Consider the following 22,569-nt stretch of genomic DNA (forward strand, 5'->3'; position numbering starts at 1 on the left):
ATTCTGTTTATAACACCTAGAAATATTGATCTGTGAATTTGATCCGAATAGGACCATAAACAGATATAGCCCCCATATAAACCGATCCCAATATTCACCCGTTTTGGCTGAAATTTGGCTCAAAACCCTTTCTAATGACTTAAACATCAGTGTCAAGTTTTATCCGAATCGGTCAATATGGTGATATAGGCCCCCCTAAGGACCGATATCTTGAGATCAAAATAATTTAAATACAAACTCAGTTAATAAGCATAAATTTTTAGCGGAATCCATGGTTTTGGAACATTCTTCTTATTAAAATCTTTGCGTTGCAAACATTTTCTGGTGCCCTCTCTGCCTAATAGTAATGATCAGTTATTTTCACCCACTCCCACTAACTCACTCACTCCCACTCACACACTTTTTCTCTATCTCTCTCTCGCTCTCCATATTTCTTTAGTTTGCAAATTACCCTTGCAAGTTCTCTCAATGCTCCATAAGTTGTGTGTGTTTAACTCATTTTGATAGCTTTGGTGTTAGTGCGTCATAAGATTTCATACAGAGCAGTTGTGCAGTGCTAAATTTTCAAATTTCCCTAGCATTTTTTGTTTATTTAGCAATTAAAGACCAATAGATTAAACAAAAATGCTGCTGGAATGTTTGATAGCTTTGGTGATTTTTGGCATTTGGTTCTATCGTTGGGGTACCAAAAATAATGATTTTTTCAAGAATCGCAACATAGCCTATGAAAAGCCTGTATTTCTTATGGGCAGTGGGCAAGAGGTTTTGATGCGGAAAAAGACGGCATTCCAAGTTCTGTGCGAATATCATCAAAAGTTTGATGGAATGTAAGTGTTTACTCCATTTACCTACTAGAGGTTTCTATATGTTCTATTTTTACTTCAGCGTCTATGGAGCCTTTGACAGCCGTCAACCAGTTTTTGTGGTACGCGAACCAGAAATGGTCAAACACATTTTAATCAAGGATTTTGATCATTTTGTAAATCGCAACAATTTTCTACCCCCCAATCGCAATGATTTGTTTGCCAACTCTCTAATTATGATGGAAAATGATGAATGGCGTGACATGAGAAATACTTTGAGTCCTGCTTTTACTGGCAGCAAAATGCGTCAAATGTTCGATTTGATGTTGCAGACTGTGGATGAGGCCATGACCTATCTGAGAGATGAATACAAGCAGGAGGATGTTGCGAATGGTTTCGAGGTGGATGTTAAGGATCTGACCACTCGCTTGACCAATGACATAATTGCCTCGACAGCTTTTGGCCTGCAGGTGAACTCATTTCGGGATAAGGAAAATGAGTTTTACATGAAATCGAAGGATGCTACATCACTTTCAAGTTCTCAACAACTGAAATTGTTCTTTATGATGCTTTTTCCCGAGGTGGTAGAGGTAAGATTTGGAAAAGTAAATCGAGATTTTTGTTGGTCTAAAAAACAAACAAAACAAGCAAAAGTGTGCTAAGTTCGGAATCTTGGGAACCCACCACCATGGATTCTTCTAAAATATGGGAGCTATACCTGGTTATAGAACGATTTGGACCGTACTTGGCACAGTTGTTGAGACGCATAACATAAAATTTCAGCCAAATCAGATAAAAATCGCGGCTTGTAAGGGCTTAAGAAGTAAAATCGGGCGATCGGTTTATATGGGAGCTATATCAGGTTATATACCGATTTGGACCGTACTTATCACAGTTGTTTGAATTCATAAAATAACACTATGTGCAAAATTTAAGCCAAATCGGATGAAAATTGCGGATCATAAAGACTCAAGAAGTCAAATCGGAAGATCGATTTATATGGGAGCTATATCTAAATCTGAACCGATATGGCCAATTTGCAATTCTCAATGACCTACATCAATATTAAGTATCTATGCTAAAATTTCAAGCGGCTAGCTTAACGTGTTCGACCGCTATCGTGAGCTTAACGTGTTCGACCGTTATCGTGATTTCGACAGAAGGACGGACGGACGGACATGGCTAGTTCGAATCATAATTACGAGACTATCAATAATATGGGGTCCTATGATCAATATTTTGAAGTGTTACAAACGGAAAGACTAGGTTAGTATACCCCCATCCTGTGGTGGTGAGTATAAAATCTGGAAATTGTTCCTTAAGGAAAATTTTTTAAAATTTTGATTTCTATTTTTTTCCTAAGTTCTATTGTTATAGATTTTTTATACCCACCACCGAAGGATGGGGGTATATTCATTTTCCCCATTCTGTCTTCCAAAACATCGAAATATCCATTTTCGACCCTATAAAGCTCTTGATCAGCGTAAAAATCTAAGACGATGTAGCCATGCCCGTCCGTCTGTCCGTCCGTCCGTCTGTATGTCTGTCCGTCTGTCTGTCTGTCTGTCTGTCCGTCCGTCTGTATGTCTGTCCGTCTGTCCATCCGTCCATCCGTCCGTCTGTCCGTCCGTCCGTCTGTCCGTCCGTCTGTCCGTCTGTCCGTCCGTCTGTCCGTCCGTCTGTCCGTCCGTCTGTCCGTCCGTCTGTCCGTCCGTCTGTCCTTCTGTCTGTCCTTCCGTCTGTCTGTCTGTCCATCTTTCTGTCTGTCCGTCCGTCTTTCGGTCCGTCCGTCCGTATTTCGGTCCGTCCGCCCGTCTGTCCGTCCGTCTGTCCGTCCGTCCGTCCGTCCGTCTGTCCGTCCCTATGTCCGTCTGTCCGTCCGTCGGTCCGTTCGTCTGTCCGTTCGTCTGTCCGTTTGTCTGTCCGTTTGTCTGTCCGTCCGTCGGTCCGTCCGTCTGTCCGTTCGTCTGTCCATTCGTCTGTTGAAATCACGCTACAGTCTTTAAAAATAGAGATATTGAGCTGAAACTTTGCACAGATTCTTTTTTTTTTCTTTCCATAAGCAGGTAAAGTTCGAAGATGGGCTATATCGGACTATATCTTGATATAGACCGATCAGTCGATTTAGGGTCTTAGACCCATAAAACCCACATTTATTATCCGATTTTGCTGAAATTTGGGACAGTGAGTTTTGATGGGCCCTCCGACGTCTTTCATCAATTTGGCCTAGATCGGTCCAGTTTTGCATATAGCTGCCATATAGACCGATCCGCCGATTTAGGGTTTTAGGCTCATAAAAGCCACATTTATTATCCGATTTTGCTGAAATTTAGGATAGTGAGTTGTGTTAGGCCCTTGGATATCTTTATTTTATTTGGGTCAGATCGGTACAGATTTGGATATAGCTACCATATAGACCGATCTCTTGATTTAAGTTATTACGCCCATAAAAGGCGCATTACTTGTCCGATGTTGCCGAAGTTTGGGGCAGTGAACTAGGTTAAGCCCCTCGACGTACTTCTTCAATATGGCACAGATCGGTCCAGATTTGGATATAGCTGCCATATAGACCGATCTCTCGATTTAAGGTTTTGGAGCAATAAAAGGCGCATTTATTGTCCGATTTTGCCAAAATTTGAGACAGTAAAGTTGTGTTAGACCCTTCGACATCCTTCTTCAATTTGGCTCAGATCGGTCCAGATTTGGATATAGTTTTCATATAGACCGATCTCTCGATTTAAGGTTTTGGGCCCATAAAAGGCGCATTACTTGTCCGATGTCGCCGTAATTTGGGACAATGAGTTAAAATACGCCCCTCGACATCCTTCTTTAATTTGGCCCATATCGGTCCAGATTTGGACATAGCTGCCATATAGACCGATCTCTTGATTTAAGGTATTGCTCCCATAGAAGGCACATTTATTGTCCGATTTTGCCAACATTTGGGACAGTGAGTTGCGTTAGGCCCCATGACATCTTTCTGCAATTTGGCCTAAATCGGTCCAGATTTGGATATAGCTGCCATATAGACCGATATCTCGATTTAAAGTCTTGGCCCCGTAAAAGGCGCATCTGTGGTGGGTATTCAAAGTTCGGCCCTGCCGAACTTAACGCCTTTTTTATTTGTTTTAATTTGGTATTCTTTTCTTTTCTCTCTCAGTACTTTAACATAACTTTTCTTGGTAAAGAATTCAGTGATTATGCCAAACATTTGGTCCTCGATGCCATGAAGTATCGCCAAGAGAATAAAATACATCGTCCCGATATGATTAATCTGTTAATGGAGGCCCGTGGCATGATAGCCACCGATGTGCAGAAATCTCATTTTCGTCAATGGTCCGATATTGACGTTGTGGCCCAATGTGTACTCTTTCTCTTTGGCGGATTTGAAACATCATCCAGTATTATGAGTTTTGCAGCCCATGAGCTAATGGAGTATCCTGAAGTACAAGAGAAACTGTTTGAAGAAATCCAAGAAATCCACCAACAGCTACAGGGTAAAGCTGTCACCTATGAAGCACTAAATAAAATGACCTACCTCGACATGGTATTCTCTGAGGTCTTAAGAAAATGGCCAGTGGGTTTGGTCTCCGATAGAACCTGCACCAAAGATTATGAATATGTTTCGCCTACAAGTGGAGAAAAGATTTCCATAAAGAAGGGTGAATTGGTGCGCATACCCTCTTGTGCCCTACACAGAGATGCCAAGAACTTTGAAAACCCCGAGGTCTTTGATCCCGAACGTTTTAGTGCAGAAAATAAATTGAAAATAGTAGCCGGCACTTATTTGCCATTTGGTTTGGGTCCACGCAACTGCATTGGTGGGTAGTTTGAGTGAAAATGGTCAGAGTTTTTGTGTTTGTTTCTTTTTTTTTTTCAATTCTTAGGAAACCGTTTTGCCACTTTGGAGGTGAAGGCGTTTCTTTACTACTTGGTTCGTGATTATAGTTTGGAAGCTTCTCCCAAAACTTGTCTTCCCATGGAATTGGATACTAAGAGTATGACTATGAAACCAAAAACTGGATTTTGGCTACAATTGAGACCTAGAAATCATACAAGGGATTAAATTGGAGTGTTATGGAAGAGACTCACTAAAAAATTACTCAAGAAAATATATATAGGGTGATATTTTAAGGGTAGCTTTTTTTCAAGTACTAATAAAACACTGAAATTTGTTTCATATATTGAATATTTTTAAATTGATATTTGCCATTTATTTTGAAAAGTCGGGATTGTTTTAAAAATTGGCTGCGCATAGCCATCGGAACACCTCCTGTAGCTGTAGCTGTTGCTCGTCCAAAGTCTTGTCAATTACAATGAAGTAGTCAAGGCGTGCGTTCACGAAGGCTTCGAACTCTGGTCCTACCAACTGGTCCCACCACACTATTGAGGGCACACTGGAATGTCGCTGCTACCCTATACCGGTCAGCATAAAGGGTGTGTACTTCATTATATTTTTTCTCGAGGAGAATTTGCCATTACCAATCATTCATGTTCAACCGTGGGGTTGCCGCAGAAGAAAAAAGTAGACAACTGTGGGGTTCCGATTTACTATTCAGGTTCATGAGTGAGCTGTACGCACTTCGTGAGTTTTCGTTATATTATTCGCTCACGCACGCTCCCAAAAAAATCAAGTAAAAGCGTGCTAAGTTCGGTCAGGCCGAATCTTGGGAACCCACCACCTAGGATTCTGCTAAAAATTTATACAAAATACAAACTTTTGTCAAATTAGCAAAAATTAAAGCTTCAAGGAACCGAACAAGGATGATCCAGAGACCGGTTTACATGGAAGCTATGTCAGGCTATAGACTGATTTTGGACGTATTTAGCGCAGTTGTTGGAAGTCGCAACAGAAGACTATATGCAAAATTTCAGCCAAATTGGACAAAAATTGCGGCTTGTAAGGGCTCAAGAAGTCAAATCGGGAGATCGGTTTATATAGGAGCTATATCAGGTTATCGACCGATTTGAAGCATACTTCGTACAGTTATTGGAAGTCATAACAGAACATTTTGTGCAAAATTTCAGACAAATCGAATGAAAAATGCAGCTTCCAGAGGCTCAAGAAATCAAATCAGGAGATCGGTTTATATGGGAGCTATATCAGGTTCTTGACCGATTTGGACCGCACTTGACCCAACGGTTGGAAGTGAAAACAGAATACTATGTGCAAAATTTCAGCCAACTAGGACAAAAATGGCGGCTTCCAGGGGCACAAGAAGTCAAATCAGGAGATCGGTTTATATGGAAGCTATATCCAAATCTGAACCGATATGACCCATTTGCCATTCTCAATGACCTACATCAATATTAAGTATCTGTTCAAAATTTCAAGCGACTAGCTATACTCGTTCGATCGCTATTGTGATTTGACAGACGGACAACACGTAGTGTTCTGTTATGACTTCCAATAACTGTACCAAGTACGGTTCAAATCGGTCTATAACCTGATATATTTCCCGATTTGACTTCTTGAGCCCCTGGAAGGCTCAATTTTCATCCGATGTGATTGAAATTTTGCACATAGTGTTCTGCTACAGCTTCAAACAACTATGCTAAGTTCGGTACGTATCGGTCTATAACCTGGTATAGTTCCCACATAAACCGATCTCCCGATTTGACTTCTTGAGCCTTTACAAGCCATAATTTGTGTCCGATTTGTCTGAACTTTTTCTTTTGGTTTTCTGTTATTTGGTATTATGTGGGATTCGGCGCTGACCTTGGTACTCTAAACCTAATGTACCGATGGTCTGAGAAGGAATGGTCCATGGAGAACCTCCAATCCTGAACCTCATCGATTAGGTTTTCTGCCAGGACTTGGCCTCGCTTATTAGTGTTGGTATTACCCCACGAAATGTGGTGATAGTTCGCATCGCACCCTATTAGTACCTCTTTTGCTTTTCTCACCAGCGGTTGCAGCTCCGAAGTGGGTGGCGTTGTCGGAGAGTCAAAAGGCAGATAAAGTGATGCCAGGTATGGTCGCCCTGTCTCACCAATGTTGCATCCGACGTTGACAGCTCTGGGAAAAATATATAATTAAAATTTTTATGACAAACAACGCAGGTCCTTGGCCGAGTACCAGTGTTAGCATAGAATTATTGGTAGTTGATATGGTTCAGTCCAGAAACTTTGTTCCGGATCGTCCATGGTTCCTGAATTAAGGCAATATGAATCTTGCCTTTGCTGATTTTCTCCATCAGATCGTGTGTACAGACCCGCTCCGGTGGAGGTTTATATGGATTACCTCAATCATTGGCCCTCCAGTAAATGGGCATCTTGAGAGTAGGTGATTATCTAAACGTCTTTCCCTGTTCTTTAGACTGCATTGACTTCCCTGTCGCTACACTGCCTCACGTCATCGTATTAGGTTCTTTGCCTAGCCTAGTCTTCCGACTCTTTATAAAGTCGTTAATGGTTCCATCGTCGGGTCCCTGTTCGTTAGGTTGTATTGAGTTTTCATTCTTTGCCTAACTTAGTCTTCCAAATCTTAAGTAAATGGGCTTCTTGGGAGTAGGTGATGGCTCGGCTCCCTGTTCGTTTGGCTGCATTGAGTCTCTTGTAGCGCTGCGCTGCCTAATGTTTCATTATTAGGATCTTTACCTATCCCAGGTGGTCCGTCGTCGGGTTCCTGTTTGTTAGGCTGTATTGGGTTTCTCGCCACTGCACTACCTGATATTTAAGTATTAGTATCTTTGCTTATCTAAGTCTTTCGAATATTGAGATAGGCCGTGATTGTCTCGTTGTCAGCCCCCTGTTCGCTGGGCGGTATTGAGTCACCTGCCACTGCACGGCCTGATGTCCTCTCTATCTGGAAAAAGACAGCTTTGTTTCCATAGTGCGCCATGCCCCTCGTCACGGATCAGTGCCAACCACAAGGAGAGTTCCTTTCCCTTTCTCCCCCCTGTGGAAGACCTCCCACTTCTATGCGACCAAACCTTGGTTTTGCTTGCCCAAGAGTCCCAACATGCGTTCCGTCGCAAATTTACTGCCCCATCCCTTGATAAAGACCATCGCCTTTGTGAGCTGGGGATATCCTTCTTTCTCACCAAGTCAAGCTTTGCGCCCAATCAGGAAGCGTGGATACCTCTGACGAGCTATTTGACGGTATCAATACATTCCACCGACGCAAAACGCAGTGTAAGATGTCCCCTCTATACTCATCATTTGTATGGGGGATCCTCTACAAAGTTCGAAAATCCCATCGTTAATCAGATCCTCCACTTGGGACCGATCATTTGGTGGAATACTACCGGATGCACAGCCGATATTGATGACAGCTTAAGTCAGCCCATCTACATATGTTGTGCTTCCTTCCACTCTGGCGTAAGAGGGCGGCTCCTTACCGATCCCAACGAGCATCTTCCCCTTCTATGATGCTTGTGGCCTCAGTTTGGAAATCACAGTCCTCCATGAAGACTCAGGTGCGGTACGCGCTTCCTTCCTTCCTGTTCCGTCTTTGACTACCTCCGCAGGACATTGTCTGGACTCTCCATTGCGGGATGGCTGCCTGGGTTTTCCCCAGATTACTTGAAAACGGGGAGCTCTTTTCCTTCTTCAGCATTTTAGCATTGTTATGCTCTTCTGATAATCTAATTCTTTTACCAGCTTCCGTAGAACTGCCTGGAATGTCAGTTCTATCCCTTGCAGCATCCTGCACTTTCGTCTTATTGCGCTGCCGGTACATACTCCTCTGTTTCCGTCGTCGTGCACCGGATCGCTTTCTCGATCTGCTAGTGAGCTTAGCAAAGCCATCGCTCACTTCTGCCGTCATCCCGATGCCCTCATCTCACGACATCGTCGCTGTCTAAATCCGAGTCAGAAACACCACCTTAACTGGAACGAACTGTGCATCCCCCTAGTTTATCCGTCTCTTCCTCATTAATTAGTCTGACGGCTAGTTGTGGGCTTGAAGCATTACTCTCGTCTACTGGAGGACAACACGCTATGGTCTGAGGCCACCAACGCGGATGTTAAGTCTTTGGAGTGCATCTCTAACCTACTCCAAAAGGCTTTAAAATTTGATCGTAATAGGTAGTAGCTATTCCGTAATAGGTAGTAGCTATTCCGTAATAGGTAGTACCTATTCCGAAATACGGAAAACAATATATGCTTTATACCCACCACCGAAGGATGGGGGTATATTCATTTGTCATTTGTCATTTGCAACACATCCTTATATCCATTTCCGACCCTATAAAGTATATATGTATATTCTTGATCAGCGTTAAAATCTAAGACGATCTAACCATGTCCGGCCGTCTGTCTGCCTGTCTGTTGAAATCGCGCTACAGTCTTTAAAAATAGAGATATTGAGCTGATATTATGCAAAGATTCTTTTTTTGTTCATAAACAGGTTAAGTTCGAAGATGGGCTATATCGGACTATATCTTCATATAGACCGATCCGCCGATTTAGGGTCTTAGGCCCATAAATGCCACATTTATTATACGATTTTGCTGAAATTCGGGACAGTGAGTTGTGTTAGACCACTCGACATCCATCTTCAATTTGGCCCAGATCGGTCCAGATTTGGATATAGCTGCCATATAGATCGATCTCTCGATTTAAGGTCTTGGGCCCATAAAAGGCGCAATTATTATCCGATTTTGCTGAAATTTGGGACAATGAGTTGTGTTGGACCCTTCGACATCTTTCATCAATTTGTCCCAGATTGGTCCAGATTTAGATATAGCTGCCATATAAACCGATCTTTCGATTGAAGGTTTTGGGCCCATAAAAGGCGCATTTATTATCCGATCTTGCCGAATTTTAGGACAGTGAGTTATGTAAGGGCCTTCGACATCCTTCTTCAATTTGGCCCAAATCGGTCCAGATTTGGATATAGCTGCCATATGACCGATCTTTCGATTTAAGGTTTTGGGCCCTTAAAGGCGCATTTATTATCCGACCTTGCCGAATTTTAGGACAGAAAGTTATGTCAGGGCCTTCGACATCCTTCTTGAATTTGGCTCAAATCGGTCCAGATTTGGATATAGCTGCCATATAAATCGATCTCTCGATTTAAGGTCTTGGACCCATAAAAGGATCATTTATTGTCCGATTTTGCCAAAATTTGGGACGGTGAGTTATGTTAAGACCCTCGACATCCTTCTTCAATTTGGCCCAAATCGGTCCAGATTTGGATATAGCTGCCATACAAACCGATCTCTCGATTTAAGGCCTTGAGCCCAAAAAAGGCGCATTTATTATGCGATCTCGCCGAATTTTGGGACAGTAAGTTATGTTAGGGCCTTCGACATCCTTCTTCAATTTGGCCCAAGTCAGTACAGATTTGGATATAGCTGCCATATGGACCGATCTTTCGATTTAAGGTTTTGGGCCCATAAAAGGCACATTTATTATCCGATCTCGCCGAAATTTGGGATAGTAAGTTGTGTTAGAGCCTTCGACATCCTTCTTCAATTTGGCCCAGATCGGTCCAGATTTAGATATAGCTGCCATATAGACAGATCTTTCGATTTAAGGTTTTGGGCCCATAAAAGGCGCATTACTTGTCCGATGTCGCCGAAATTTGGGGTAATGAGTTAAGTTAAGCCCCTCGACATACCTCTTCAATATGGCACAGATCGGTCCGGATTTGGATATAGCTGCCATATAGACCAATCTCTTAATTTAAAGTATTTCGCCCATAAAAGACGCATTTATTGTCCGATTTCGCCAAAATTTGGGAAAGTGAGTTACGTTAGGCCCCATGACATCTCTCTGCAATATGGCACAGATCGGTCCAGATTTTGATATAGCTGCCTTATGGACCGATCTTTCGATTTAAGGTTTTGGGCTCATAAAAGGCGCATTACTTGTCCGATGTCTCCGAAATTTGGGACAGTGAATTAAGTTATGCCCCTTGAGATACTTCTGCAATATGGTACAGATCGGTCCAAATTTGGATATAGCTGCCATATGGACCGATCTCTCGATTTTAGGTTTTGGGGCCATAAAAGGTGCTTTGTGTTAGACTCTTCGACATTTTTCGGCAACTTGGCCCAAATCGGTGCAGATTTGGATATAGCTGCCATGTAGATCGATATCTCGATTTAAAGTCTTGGCCCCATAAAAGGCGCATTTATAATCCGATTGCACTGAAATTTGGCACAGTTACTTATGCTGGGATTTTCGACATCTGTGTCGTATATGGTTCAGATCGGTTTATTTTTAGATATAGCAACTAAAAAGACCAATATTTTATTATACACAATTGAACAATGACTTGTACCGATTAGTATTTGGTCCAAATCGGAACATATTTCGATATAACTGCTATGGGACATATGGTATGCAAATTTAACCGGATTTTGATGGAAGGTGGTTTACATATATACCCGAGGTGGTGGGTATCCAAGGTTCGGCCCGGGCGAACTTAACGTCTTTTTACTTGTTTTGTTTTTGGTTTTGCTACATTGCACTGTGTCAATACTTTTGTGCGGCACTGTACATTTAGTCCCGGCCGGGTTGTTTACTTACTGCTATTATATTTCTTCACTTAACCTTAGGCCAACTGTAGCAGAAAATCACACACTCTCAACAACAGACTCTGTAGTGTTGTCTTCTCTCTCAATCAAATCAAAACAGAGAATAACGAATTAACTATCTTTGAGCTCATTCAGAAAAAAATGCTCAAAGTAGTATTCGATAAAAGATATATGCTATTAGTTTCATATAGGTGCTCGTCCGAATAGCACAGCGACACAAAATATTGCCGTAATACTAAGGCGCAAAAATGTTATGGGAACTATTATTGATACTGGGGGTCGCTGGTTTTTTCTTCTATCGTTGGGCTACTAAGAATTACAATTTTTTCAAAGAGCGCAATATACCGCATGATAAACCCATTTTTCTATTGGGCAGTAACATAGATGTGACTTTGAAACGAAAGACGGGCTTTGAAGTGTTGTGTGAAATATATCAAAGGCATGATGGAATGTAAGTCGGTTGACAAAAAGATCTGTTCAGAATGTTTGAGTTGACGAAAAACCTTTTCTTTTTGTCCAGCGTCTATGGGTGTTATGAAAATCGAGATCCCATACTGATGATACGAGATCCCGATATGATCAAACACATTATGATCAAGGATTTCGATCATTTTGTCAATCGGCGACAGTTTTTTAAAACAGACAATGGTGACCTTCTAACCAATTCCATATTTATGATGGAAAATGAAAAATGGCGTGATATGCGTAGCACACTGAGTCCTGCTTTTACCGGCAGCAAAATGCGTCAAATGTTCCAGCTTATGTTGCAGACTGTGCATGAGGCCATGACATATTTGAGAGAAGAACAAACGAAAGTGCTCGACGTCATGGAGCAGGGTTTCGAAGTGGATGTCAAGGATTTAAGTACACGCTTAACCAATGACATCATAGCCTCTACCGCCTTTGGTTTACAAGTGAATTCTTTTCGAGATAAGGAAAATGAGTTTTACATTAAAGCCAGAGATACCACAAGTTTTAAAGGCTTACAAATGTTAAAAATGGTTTTTATGATGCTTTTGCCAAATGTAGCTGGGGTGAGTAAAATGTTACTATTGTTGAACAGAAAATACTGGTCACAAGCATGAATTTAGTTATGGCAAACGAATCTATGGTTAAAGGAAACAAACATTTTATTGTTGTAACTAATAGAAGTTAATTTGAAAATCGAAAGGTAGTTTATGGTATGGTTGGAGGCCACCGTAGCGCAGAGGTTAGCATGTCCGACTATGACGCTGAACGCCTGGGTTCGAATCCTGACGAGATCATCAGAAAAAATTTTTAGCATTGGTTTTCGCCTCCTAATGCTGGCGACATTTGTGAGGTTCTATGCCATGTAAAACTTCTCTCCAAAGAGGTGTCGCACTGCGGCTCGCCGTTCAGACTCGGCTATAAAAAGGAGGCCCCTTATCATTGAGCTTAAGTTAGAATCGGACTGCACTCATTGATATGTGAGAAGTTTGCCCCTGTTCCTAGTAGAATGTTCATGGGCAAAATTTGCAATTTGCAGTCTATGGTTAAAAGAAACAAAAATTTAATTGTATGAACTAATCGAAGTAAATTTTAGGTATTTATTTGGAAAAAAAAAGTTGCTAGCCTTCTGCTTCATGTCATCATAAAAATATTGTAGGTTGTAGAATGAGAATACTTTAACAAAACGTTTGGCAAACATTTTTTTTTTTCTTAGGGGAGCAAAAATTTATTTCACATTGACTCATGAGGTTGTTATGAGGCAGGTTTTTGTGAACGAAAAATTCTTAACAACTACTTAGCATACCAAATTTGTTTGCCACAACTATAAATTAGTTGTAACAACCATTGGATTTTTGTTTTAACCGTTGAGTGGAGCGGACATTTTGTTAGTTCGCTCCGCAAGAATTTTCCGTCATTATTTTTGAAAAACAAATTTTAAGTCACTTAAGGATAGCTGCGATAGAGGTATTCATTAAGCGGTTGATGATCTGCGTGTGTTTCCAGTAGAGTGGCAGATCTCGAGCTCGGGTGTAGGCTTAGTATGGACTCCAATGACCCAACAGTTGCGGTGGTGATATCAGGCTGTAGCACAATGTCTGCTACTGAAACCTCTACTGGTGGAGCGGTTGCTTCAGACTCCATTAATCGACTGGTCGGAAGAGGCTTTTGACGAAGATACCTGGTTCGAGTCTTAAGGACAAGGTCGAACCTATTCTTCTCATGCCTATAATTTGCCTAGGCCATCGGTCTTCCCCAAGCTCTTTAAGCGATTTATTGAGAGGCTTGGTGCGAATGATCCTAAGACTTTCACTAATAGGGAGAGAGAGACTTCGTAGACTGGGCTCGGGAATTCGCTGCACAGGCTACTCCAAAGACTACACGTCTATATTCGGAAACTGCACCACAGTTAGCCAAAAGGCTGTGGTCACCTGGAGGGCATCCCATGCCTAAAAGAACAAGGGCGAACAATAGTAAGATGGGTCCAAGAACCTTTGCTAATGTCGCTAGGGACAGTTAAGTGATGACAGTTGTCGACAAGGGACAAGAACAGGGCTGCATATCTAAGAATAATTGGAGTGGGACAGTCAATGGACTGTCATCAGCATATTCCGATGTTCTTGGGGAATTTCCTGGGTCTACCTAAGTTTGTGACGATGCAGGCTGGTATCGCGGCCGATACAGATTAATTGTCTTCGGGGATCAACGCGTGTATCGTTGTACTCTAAACAAGTAAGAGCGTGCTAATTTCGGCCGGGCCGAATCTTATATACCCTCCACCATGGATCGCATTTGTCGAGTTCTTTGCTCGGTATCTCTTTTTAGGCAAACAAAAAATAATGAATAAGAACTGTTATGTAATTGGAGCTATACCAAGTTATAGTCCGATTAGGACCATAAATAAAGTGAATGCTAAACATTGTAGAAGTCATTGTGTAATATTTCAGTCCATTCGGATAAGAATTGCGCCTTGCAGGGTGTCAAGAAGCAAAATCGGAAGATCGGTTTATATGGGAGCTGTAGTAGTAGTAGTAGTATTTATTTTCATAATTCTTTATGTATACAATGTGTGGTAAGATTTTGTACAATATATAAATAAATACTTAATATTAATCTCTAAGACATGACATATTGTCGTTAGTCTGCATATGGGGTTTTGCTATTGTTATACATATATATACAGATAATATTCAGTTTAATAGTTGAATTCATTTATCAGATTTAGCCTGTATCTCATAGCCATTTTGGTGTATTTTGCAAGCCGTGTCCATTCTACAACTGCGCCATCAAGAAGACTTATTACTTCGTTTTCTGTTAATATTTCCTTGTTAAAATATATTTTCCTAATTTCTTTTAACACCGGGCACCGGCCTATGAAGTGTTCCACGTTTTCTATCTCCATTGTGTTGCAGAGCGAACATATTTCGGATCCATTGTTCCTGTATATATTACCATTTAGAATCGTTGTTTCTGTTCTGATCTGTAGTATGCATCTTATGTCTTCGATCTTATATGATGTTTTTAAATAGTTTGCTCCTTTCATAGGATCTAAATTTCTGTATATCCTACTTGTGCTCTGCTTTCTCGACATATATATATTATAATTCTTTACTCTTAGTGCTTGTAGCAGTTTAGTTCCGTTTTCTTTCCAAGTTGTTTTGTTCAGATTGTTTATTGACCACTCAATATCATGTTCCGCTCCCATTTCATTTAGGCGTTTTACCCAGGATAATTTGTTCTGCAGTATTTTCTTTGAAAGAAGAAATGGTAGACGAGATTCGTCGTACTCAAATAGAGTTTTAAACACATATCTTATGTTTAAATCTAGTGTAAATATATGTCCATTTTCGATGGAAGTTTCTAGCATTATGGCGTATGTTGGTATGCAATCTGGGAGATTAAGCATTCTCTTGATGAAATATGTCTGCAGCTTGTCAACTTCCTCAAAGTGTTTGTAACCCCATACTTGCGCAGCGTATGATTGTATTGATCTGCTAACGGCTAGAAAGAGTTTCCACTTAGATTGAAGTGGTACATCCTGTTTTTTTAGAAAGTCGTTCCATGTGCTATTTATACTAGTTTTTGCTGCTTGATTCCTTTTTTCAACATGCTTGCTAAAGCTCATGGATGGTGTTAATGTTACTCCTAGATAACAATATTCCGATGTTATCGTCACAGGATTCGATTTAAATGTCCAGTTTTCATTTCTGGCTATTCTCCCACCTTTTCTAAATACCATAATTTTTGATTTATTTAAATTTACTTCGACTGTCCATAGTTTACAATACTCTTCCAAGTTGTAGATCATTTGTTGTAGCACATTTGGTTCATCGGCTAGTATTACGATGTCATCGGCATATAGAAGTAATCTTACATTTAATCCATTTAGGTTAACTCCGCCTTCTAGAGTGTCATGCAGGTCATTTAGGTACAGAGCAAATAATAGCGGTGAGAGTAGGCATCCTTGTTTGACACCTGACGAAGTATTGAAGTATTCCGACAATTCATTTCCGGTCCACACTGCTGATGTTGTGTCTTTATAAACGTTTTCGATAAATCTTACAGCTTTCGTTGACATGCCTATCGATTGCAGTTTGAATATGAGCGCTTTCCTTGAAATGTTATCGAACGCCGCCTTAAAGTCAACGAAAAAAGCATACGTTTTCTTTTTTTGGCTGAAATTCAAATGTACGATTGAGGATAGGTTATAAATATTGTCAGACGTGCTATAATTTTTACGAAAACCTGCTTGATACTCATTTAGTATCTTATGTTTCTCCGACCATAGTGACAGTCTTTCATTAAGTATGCCCATCATTATTTTTGCAATACAATTCATAAATGCAATACCTCTATAGTTGCACGACAAGGTTCTATCCCCCTTTTTGAAAATTGGATAAATGATAGTCCTGAGTAATGATTCATCAACACAACCGGAGTCGTACAAGGTATTGAACGTATTCACAATTTCTGCCAATAGATCATTTGGTGCATTTTTAAAAAATTCGTATGGCACTCTATCCTCGCCAGGAGCCTTATGGTCTTTTGTTTTACTCAAAACTTTTTTGACTTCCGACAGTGTTATTGGCGTGTCCAGCTCGTGATAAAATTGCAAATTGTGTGCATATTGGATGTCTGATTGCTCTTGGTGAGGATTTAATAGATTTTTGAAGTGCGTTTGTAGATCTTCTGCAGAAGATTTAATTTCTTGATAGTAGTTCGTGTTTCTTATTTCTTTGGCAATTTTCCACCACTCTTTGCTATTTTGCACTCTTTCTAGGTTGCTTTCTATGATTTTATAGTAAGAGTCTTTAGCTTTTTGACAGATTTCCTTATATTTTTGCCTTTGATCCCGATACTCCAGTCTATTTTCCTCGCTACTGTTGGCCCTGTATTTCTTGAGTGTGGCCTGAACAAGTATTCTTGTTTTATGGCACGTTATATTAAACCATTTTTGTTTTGGAGTGAATTCTTGGCTTTTTACACTTACATCATAGTGAGCCTCTTTTATTATCTTTACTATGTCTCCGCAGGTAAACGATATTGTTGTTTGTTTTCTATCTTGTAAAACTGATGATACTTTGGATTGGTATTTTGCTAAACCTTTGGGGTTCCAATGCAATTTAGGTAAAAGTTTTGATTTGTTCTCTTTTGTAAGCATTTTCAGAGTCAGAATTATTGGAAAGTGGTCTGACCACATTTTATCATCTACATTAAATTTTTCTACAAATTTCAAAAGATCTTGACTGACGGCACATATATCGTTAACTGATTCGCCAACGCCACTAACAAACGTAAACTCTCCATTTTCATCACCCGCCGTCATACCGTTGATAACAAACAATCCAGAGTCATAGCACAGGTCCAAAAACTGTCTTCCTCTGTTATTTATAATAATATCCTTGGACTTTCTTTTCTCAAAACCTGCCGAAAATTCTTCTTTATATACCTCATCTAGGAGTATCTGCATGTTCCCAATTCTGACGTTAAGATCTCCAATGACTATTGGATTTACAACTTCACTGTGCCGGGTTACATTTTTTACGATTTCGTATGTTTCTTCCCACATTGCTGATCTCATATAGATAGGTATAATAGTGAATGCCGTGTTTTGAGTTTTTATGCAAATAACACACATATTCTCTATAGTTTGGAATGTACTATTGAAACCCTTTATCCGCAAATCCTTTTTGATTCCCAGAAAATATCCTCCTATACCTCTTCCGTAATTACTTTGTCTCGTAGCTGGTATCCATTTCTGCTCAAACTCTCCGAAGTAAATTTTAAAGCGTTCAAAGCTATCAGCGCAGACATGGGTTTCTTGTAAAGCAACGATATCCATAGTTTTTATATAGGCAAAGAAATCTGCAAATAGAACCTTGTTTGCTAGGCCATGTATGTTATAAGACAATATTTTTATGTTTATAGGATAACTTATATCTAAGTCTTTAAAGGTACACACATTGTTTCTTATTAGTTTTTTTGATTCGATTTTTGAAGCAATTGGTGATAGTTTAAACTCACGTCTTCGATGATTTCTCCATATAGTTCTTTCAGTATATCTGCTGCTTTCTTATCTCCACTGACAAGTATTTTGTTGCTATTCCACGACATCCATTGCGTACCAATCTTAATAGACGAATTTTTTACCATCACTCTGTGAGTTTTGCTTTTCAATAAAATGTCAGTTTTCAATTGCATCATAACTTTTCGATCGACCTGTTGATTTTCATTTAGATCCCTTTCAATTTTTACAGTTGATCCTGCCAGTTTCACAGTGTTTTTGAGTATTAATTCAGCCATTTCTTGATTTTGCATCTCGGCTACAACTGATATTTTGCTGTTAGAAGCCGTGTGTATTACCCTAGCAGTGGTCACTAGTACATTGGGTAATTTTAGTACATTCTTGCATATATTCTGAACAGAATTAATGGGGGTACCTTCTTTAACTAGACCCCTAAATATAACATTTTTGCGTCTTCCATGGTCAACTAATCTTCTTATTTGTTGTTGATCTTTTTCTCTTTCTAATTTAAGCTGATTTATTTCCTCCTTCAATTTCAGATTTTCGTTTTTTAGACTCTCAACTTTAATGTCAATATCTGTTATGTGTTGTTTAAGATCTTCAACATCAGTTTTTGTACAAAGAGTTTTGATCTTTTCATCCATAACTGCTTCCATAGATTTTTGCATCATAATCATTAATTCATTTACCTCAATATTTCCTACAAGGGCAGTCCTTTTAAAAGCAGTTGCTTCCTCTGGCGATGTTTCCCGTAGTGTTCTCTTCGGGGTATTCATTTTGTTTTGTTTTATAACGTATTTTTTTCGAATGTTACAAAAAAAAAAAAATTGGTACTTTAGTTTAAGAAGGCCGTCTTAACGTGTGAGCCTGGTTTTAGAAATGTTTTGATGTGTGAACGCTCTATATTGGTTAATGTTGTGTAGTCTCGGCCTCCACCTTTTACTGACAGATGTTTCACGTGGCGGCTAGATCAGCTGTAGTTGTTTTGATTCTGACCTGGTAGACTTTTCTTAGCAGCAACCGGTTAACATATTTCCAATAATTTCCAATGTTTTTTGTGGTATTATTAAGATTTCAATTGGATATTTTTGAAAAAAGTGGTTGAATTTGTTACCAAGGCTGCTCCCTTCACCTTCAGAGCCTCAGCAATCAACGATCCATCAATACAAATGCAAGCTGATACTATAACGGCGTGAAATCCAACAATTACTTAGAAATTTGTATGAGCGGTATGTAAGCACGTATGTATAACTTAACAGCAACCTTGAGTTTTGCTGTTAAGTTGTATCAAGCTATAGATCGATTCAGATTGCATTTCACAAGTATGCTGAAAGTCATGGAAGAAGCCGTTGTACAAAATTTCAACCAACTTGAATAATAACTGAGCCCTCTAGAGGCTCAAGAAGTCATGATCCCAGGTCGGTTTATATGACAGCTATATCAGGTTATGTACCGATTTGCGCCATACTAAGTACAGTTGCTGGAAGTCATAACAAAACACCTCACGAAAAATTTCAACCAAATTGGATGAGAATTGCGCCCTCTAGCGGCTCAAGAAGTCCAGATCCAAGATTGGTTTATATGGCAGCTATACCAGGTTGTTAACCGATTTAAACCATATTTAGCACAGTGGTTGGAAGTGACACTAAAACACCACGTGCAAAATTACACCCAAATCGGAAAGGAATTGCGCCCTCTAAAAGCTGAAGGAGTCAAGACCCAAGATCGGTTTATATGGCAGCTATATCAGGTTATGAACCGATTTGAATCATACTCAACACAGTTATTAGAAGTGACACTAAAACACCACATGCAAAATTGCAGCCAAATCGGACGAACGTTGCGGCTTGTAAGGGCTCAAGAAGTCAAATCGGGAGATCGGTTTTCATGGGAACTATATCAGGTTATAGACCTATTTGGACCGTACTAGGGACAATTGTTGGAAGTCATTACAGAACACTATGTGCGATATTTCAGCTATGTGCGATATTTCCGCCAAATCGGACGAAAGGGAGCTATATCAGGTTATAGACCGAATTGGACCGTACTTGGTACAGATGTTGGAAGTCGTAATACAACATTACGAGCAAACTTTCAGTCAAATCGGATAAAAATTGGGGGTTCCAGGGGCTCAAAAAGTGAAATCGGTTTATATGGGAGCTATATTAGATTATAGACCGAATTTGACCGTACTTTGTACAGATGTTGAAAGTCATAACGGAACACCACATGCAAAATTTCAGCCAAATCGGACAAAAATTGCGGCTTGTAAGGGCTCAAGAAGTCAAATCGTAGGATCGGTTTACATGGGAGCTATATCAGGTTATAGACCTTTTTGAACCATACTATGGACAATTGTTGGAAGTCATTACAGAACACTATGTGCGATATTTCAGCCTAATCGGACGAAAGTTGCGGCTTGTAAGGGCTCAAGAAGTCAAATCGGAGGATCGGTTTATATGGGAGCTATATCGGGTTATAGACCGAATTAGACCGTACTTGGAACAGATGTTGGAAGTCATACCGGTCATCAGCCAAATCGGATAGAAATTGCGGCTTCCAGGAGCTTAAGAAGTGAAATCGGGAGATCGGTTTATATGGGTGCTGTATCGGGTTATAGACCGATTAAGACCGTACTTGGTACGGATGTTGGAAGTCATAACAGAACACTATGTGCAAAATTTCAGCCAAATCTGATAAAAATTGCGGCTTCCAGGGGCTCAAGAAGTGAAAACGGGAAATCGGTTTATATAGGAGCTATATCAGGTTATAGACCGATTCTGACCGTATTTCGTACAGTTGTTGGAATTCATAACAGAACACTATGTGCAAAATTTCAGCCAGATCGGATAAAAATTGCGGCTTCCAGGGGCTCAAGAAGTGAAATCCTGAAATCGGTTTATATGAGAGCTATATCGGGTTATAGACCGATTCGGACCGTATTTCGTACAGTTATTGGAAGTCATAACAGAACACTATGTGCAAAATTTCAGCCAAATCGGACACAAATTGCGGCTTGTAAGGGCTCAAGAAGTCAAATTGGGAGATCGGTTTATTTGCAATCCCCAACGACCTATATCAATAGAAGTATCCATGCAAAATTTCAAGCGTCTTGTCTGCGCGTTCGACCGCTACCGTGATTTCGACAGATGGACGGACATGGCTAGATCGACTCAGGACGTCGAGACGATCCAGAATATATATACTTTATGGGGTCTGAGGTTAATATTTCGCGGTGTTACAAACGGAATGACTAGATTAAAAATTCTTAGGGTAACAAAAATTTAATTACATTGACTCATGAAGTTGTTATGAGGCATAGTTTTGTGAACGAAAAATTCTTACTAAATTTGTTTACCACAACTATTATTTGGTTGTTATAACCATAAAAGATTATTTTACGGTAAAAAACATATTTTAGAAAAAAAAATTTTTGCTAAGAAAATTAAAAATCATTTCATGAAGTTGTCATGAGGCATGTTTTGGTGAACGAAAAATTCTTAATAAATTTGTTTACCACAACTATTATTTGGTTTATTTTACTGTAATTTTACTGTAAAAAAACATATTTTAGGTAAAATTTTTTTGCTAAGAAAAGTAAAAATTTTATTACTTTTATCAAAAATGGGCATGGTTAAAGAAACCAAGAAAAGCTGGTCCGACAGTTTTAATATAAACTTTGTTTATTATAAACAACTATTTAGTTGGGATAACGATTAAACTTTAATTTACGAGAATTTATTTGCTGTAACCATCATTTGTTCTTTTCCCAGTTCTTAAAAATTAGAATTTTCGATAAAGCCTTTATCGATTATTTTATGCATTTGGTCTTGGATGCTATGAAATATCGCCAGGAGAAGAACATACATCGTCCGGACATGATCAATCTGCTTATGGAGGCACGTGGCATGATACCCAGCGATGTACAAAAAACCCATTTTCGTCAATGGACTGATGTGGAGGTGGTGGCTCAATGCTTTCTATTTTTCTTTGCCGGTTTTGAGCCCTCTTCGGGTGTAATGAGTTTTGCTGCCCATGAGCTCATGGAATATCCTGAAGTTCAGGAAAAATTGTTTGCCGAAATCCAAGAAGTGGATGAGCAACTGCAGGGTAAGCCCGTAACTTATGAGATTCTACAGAAAATGACCTACATGGATATGGTGGTGTTGGAGGTTTTGCGTAAATGGCCAGTGACTTTGGTCACGGATCGTACCTGCAACAAGGATTATGAATATGTGTCACCTGCCACTGGGGAACGTATTGCCATTAAAAAAGGCGAATTGGTGCGCATAGCCATGTGTGCGGTGCAACGTGATCCCAAGTACTATGAAAATCCTGAAGTCTTAGATCCCGAAAGATTTAGTGACGAGAATAAATCCCATATAGATAGTGGTACATATTTGCCCTTCGGCTTGGGTCCTAGAAATTGTATAGGTAAGTTGAACTTAAGGGTGGGGAGAGAAACTGGTATAGAAAAATTGTGTTTTCTTGCTTTTCCAGGAAACCGTTTTGCTTTGTTGGAGGTCAAGGCATTCCTGTATTATCTCTTGCGTGATTATCGTTTGGAGGCGTCTCCCAAAACTTGTTTACCCCTGGTACTGGATCCCACTAGTGTACAATTGCTGCCCAAAAATGGCTTTTGGCTTAAATTGAAGCCCAGAAAGTTATGAATATGGATGTAGATATGGTTGTACTCGTATATCATTCAATGTGTGTTTATTTTATATATAAAAAAAATAATAAAAACTAAAGGCCTTGTTCACAAAACTTTTTAAAGTCTTAG

General features: G+C 39.8%; 2 protein-coding genes across 2 annotated transcripts in view; one reads left to right on the forward strand and one right to left on the reverse strand.

Annotated features, from left to right (window-relative positions):
• Nucleotides 1–22,569, reverse strand: part of LOC131994658 (suppressor of lurcher protein 1) — a 394,762-nt gene that overhangs the window by 81,630 nt on the left and 290,563 nt on the right. The window lies entirely within an intron of this gene.
• LOC106083117 (uncharacterized) lies at nucleotides 527–22,493 on the forward strand. The gene is made up of 8 exons (XM_013245969.2): nucleotides 527–827; nucleotides 886–1,393; nucleotides 3,964–4,624; nucleotides 4,691–4,864; nucleotides 11,534–11,744; nucleotides 11,814–12,327; nucleotides 21,560–22,220; nucleotides 22,287–22,493. The coding sequence occupies exons 1-8, from the start codon at nucleotides 625–627 to the stop codon at nucleotides 22,454–22,456; spliced, it is 3,102 nt and encodes a 1,033-aa protein (XP_013101423.2). The 5' UTR covers nucleotides 527–624; the 3' UTR covers nucleotides 22,457–22,493.

The sequence above is a fragment of the Stomoxys calcitrans genome, chromosome 2 (genome assembly GCF_963082655.1).
Source record: "Stomoxys calcitrans chromosome 2, idStoCalc2.1, whole genome shotgun sequence".
Lineage (NCBI taxonomy): Eukaryota > Metazoa > Arthropoda > Insecta > Diptera > Muscidae > Stomoxys > Stomoxys calcitrans.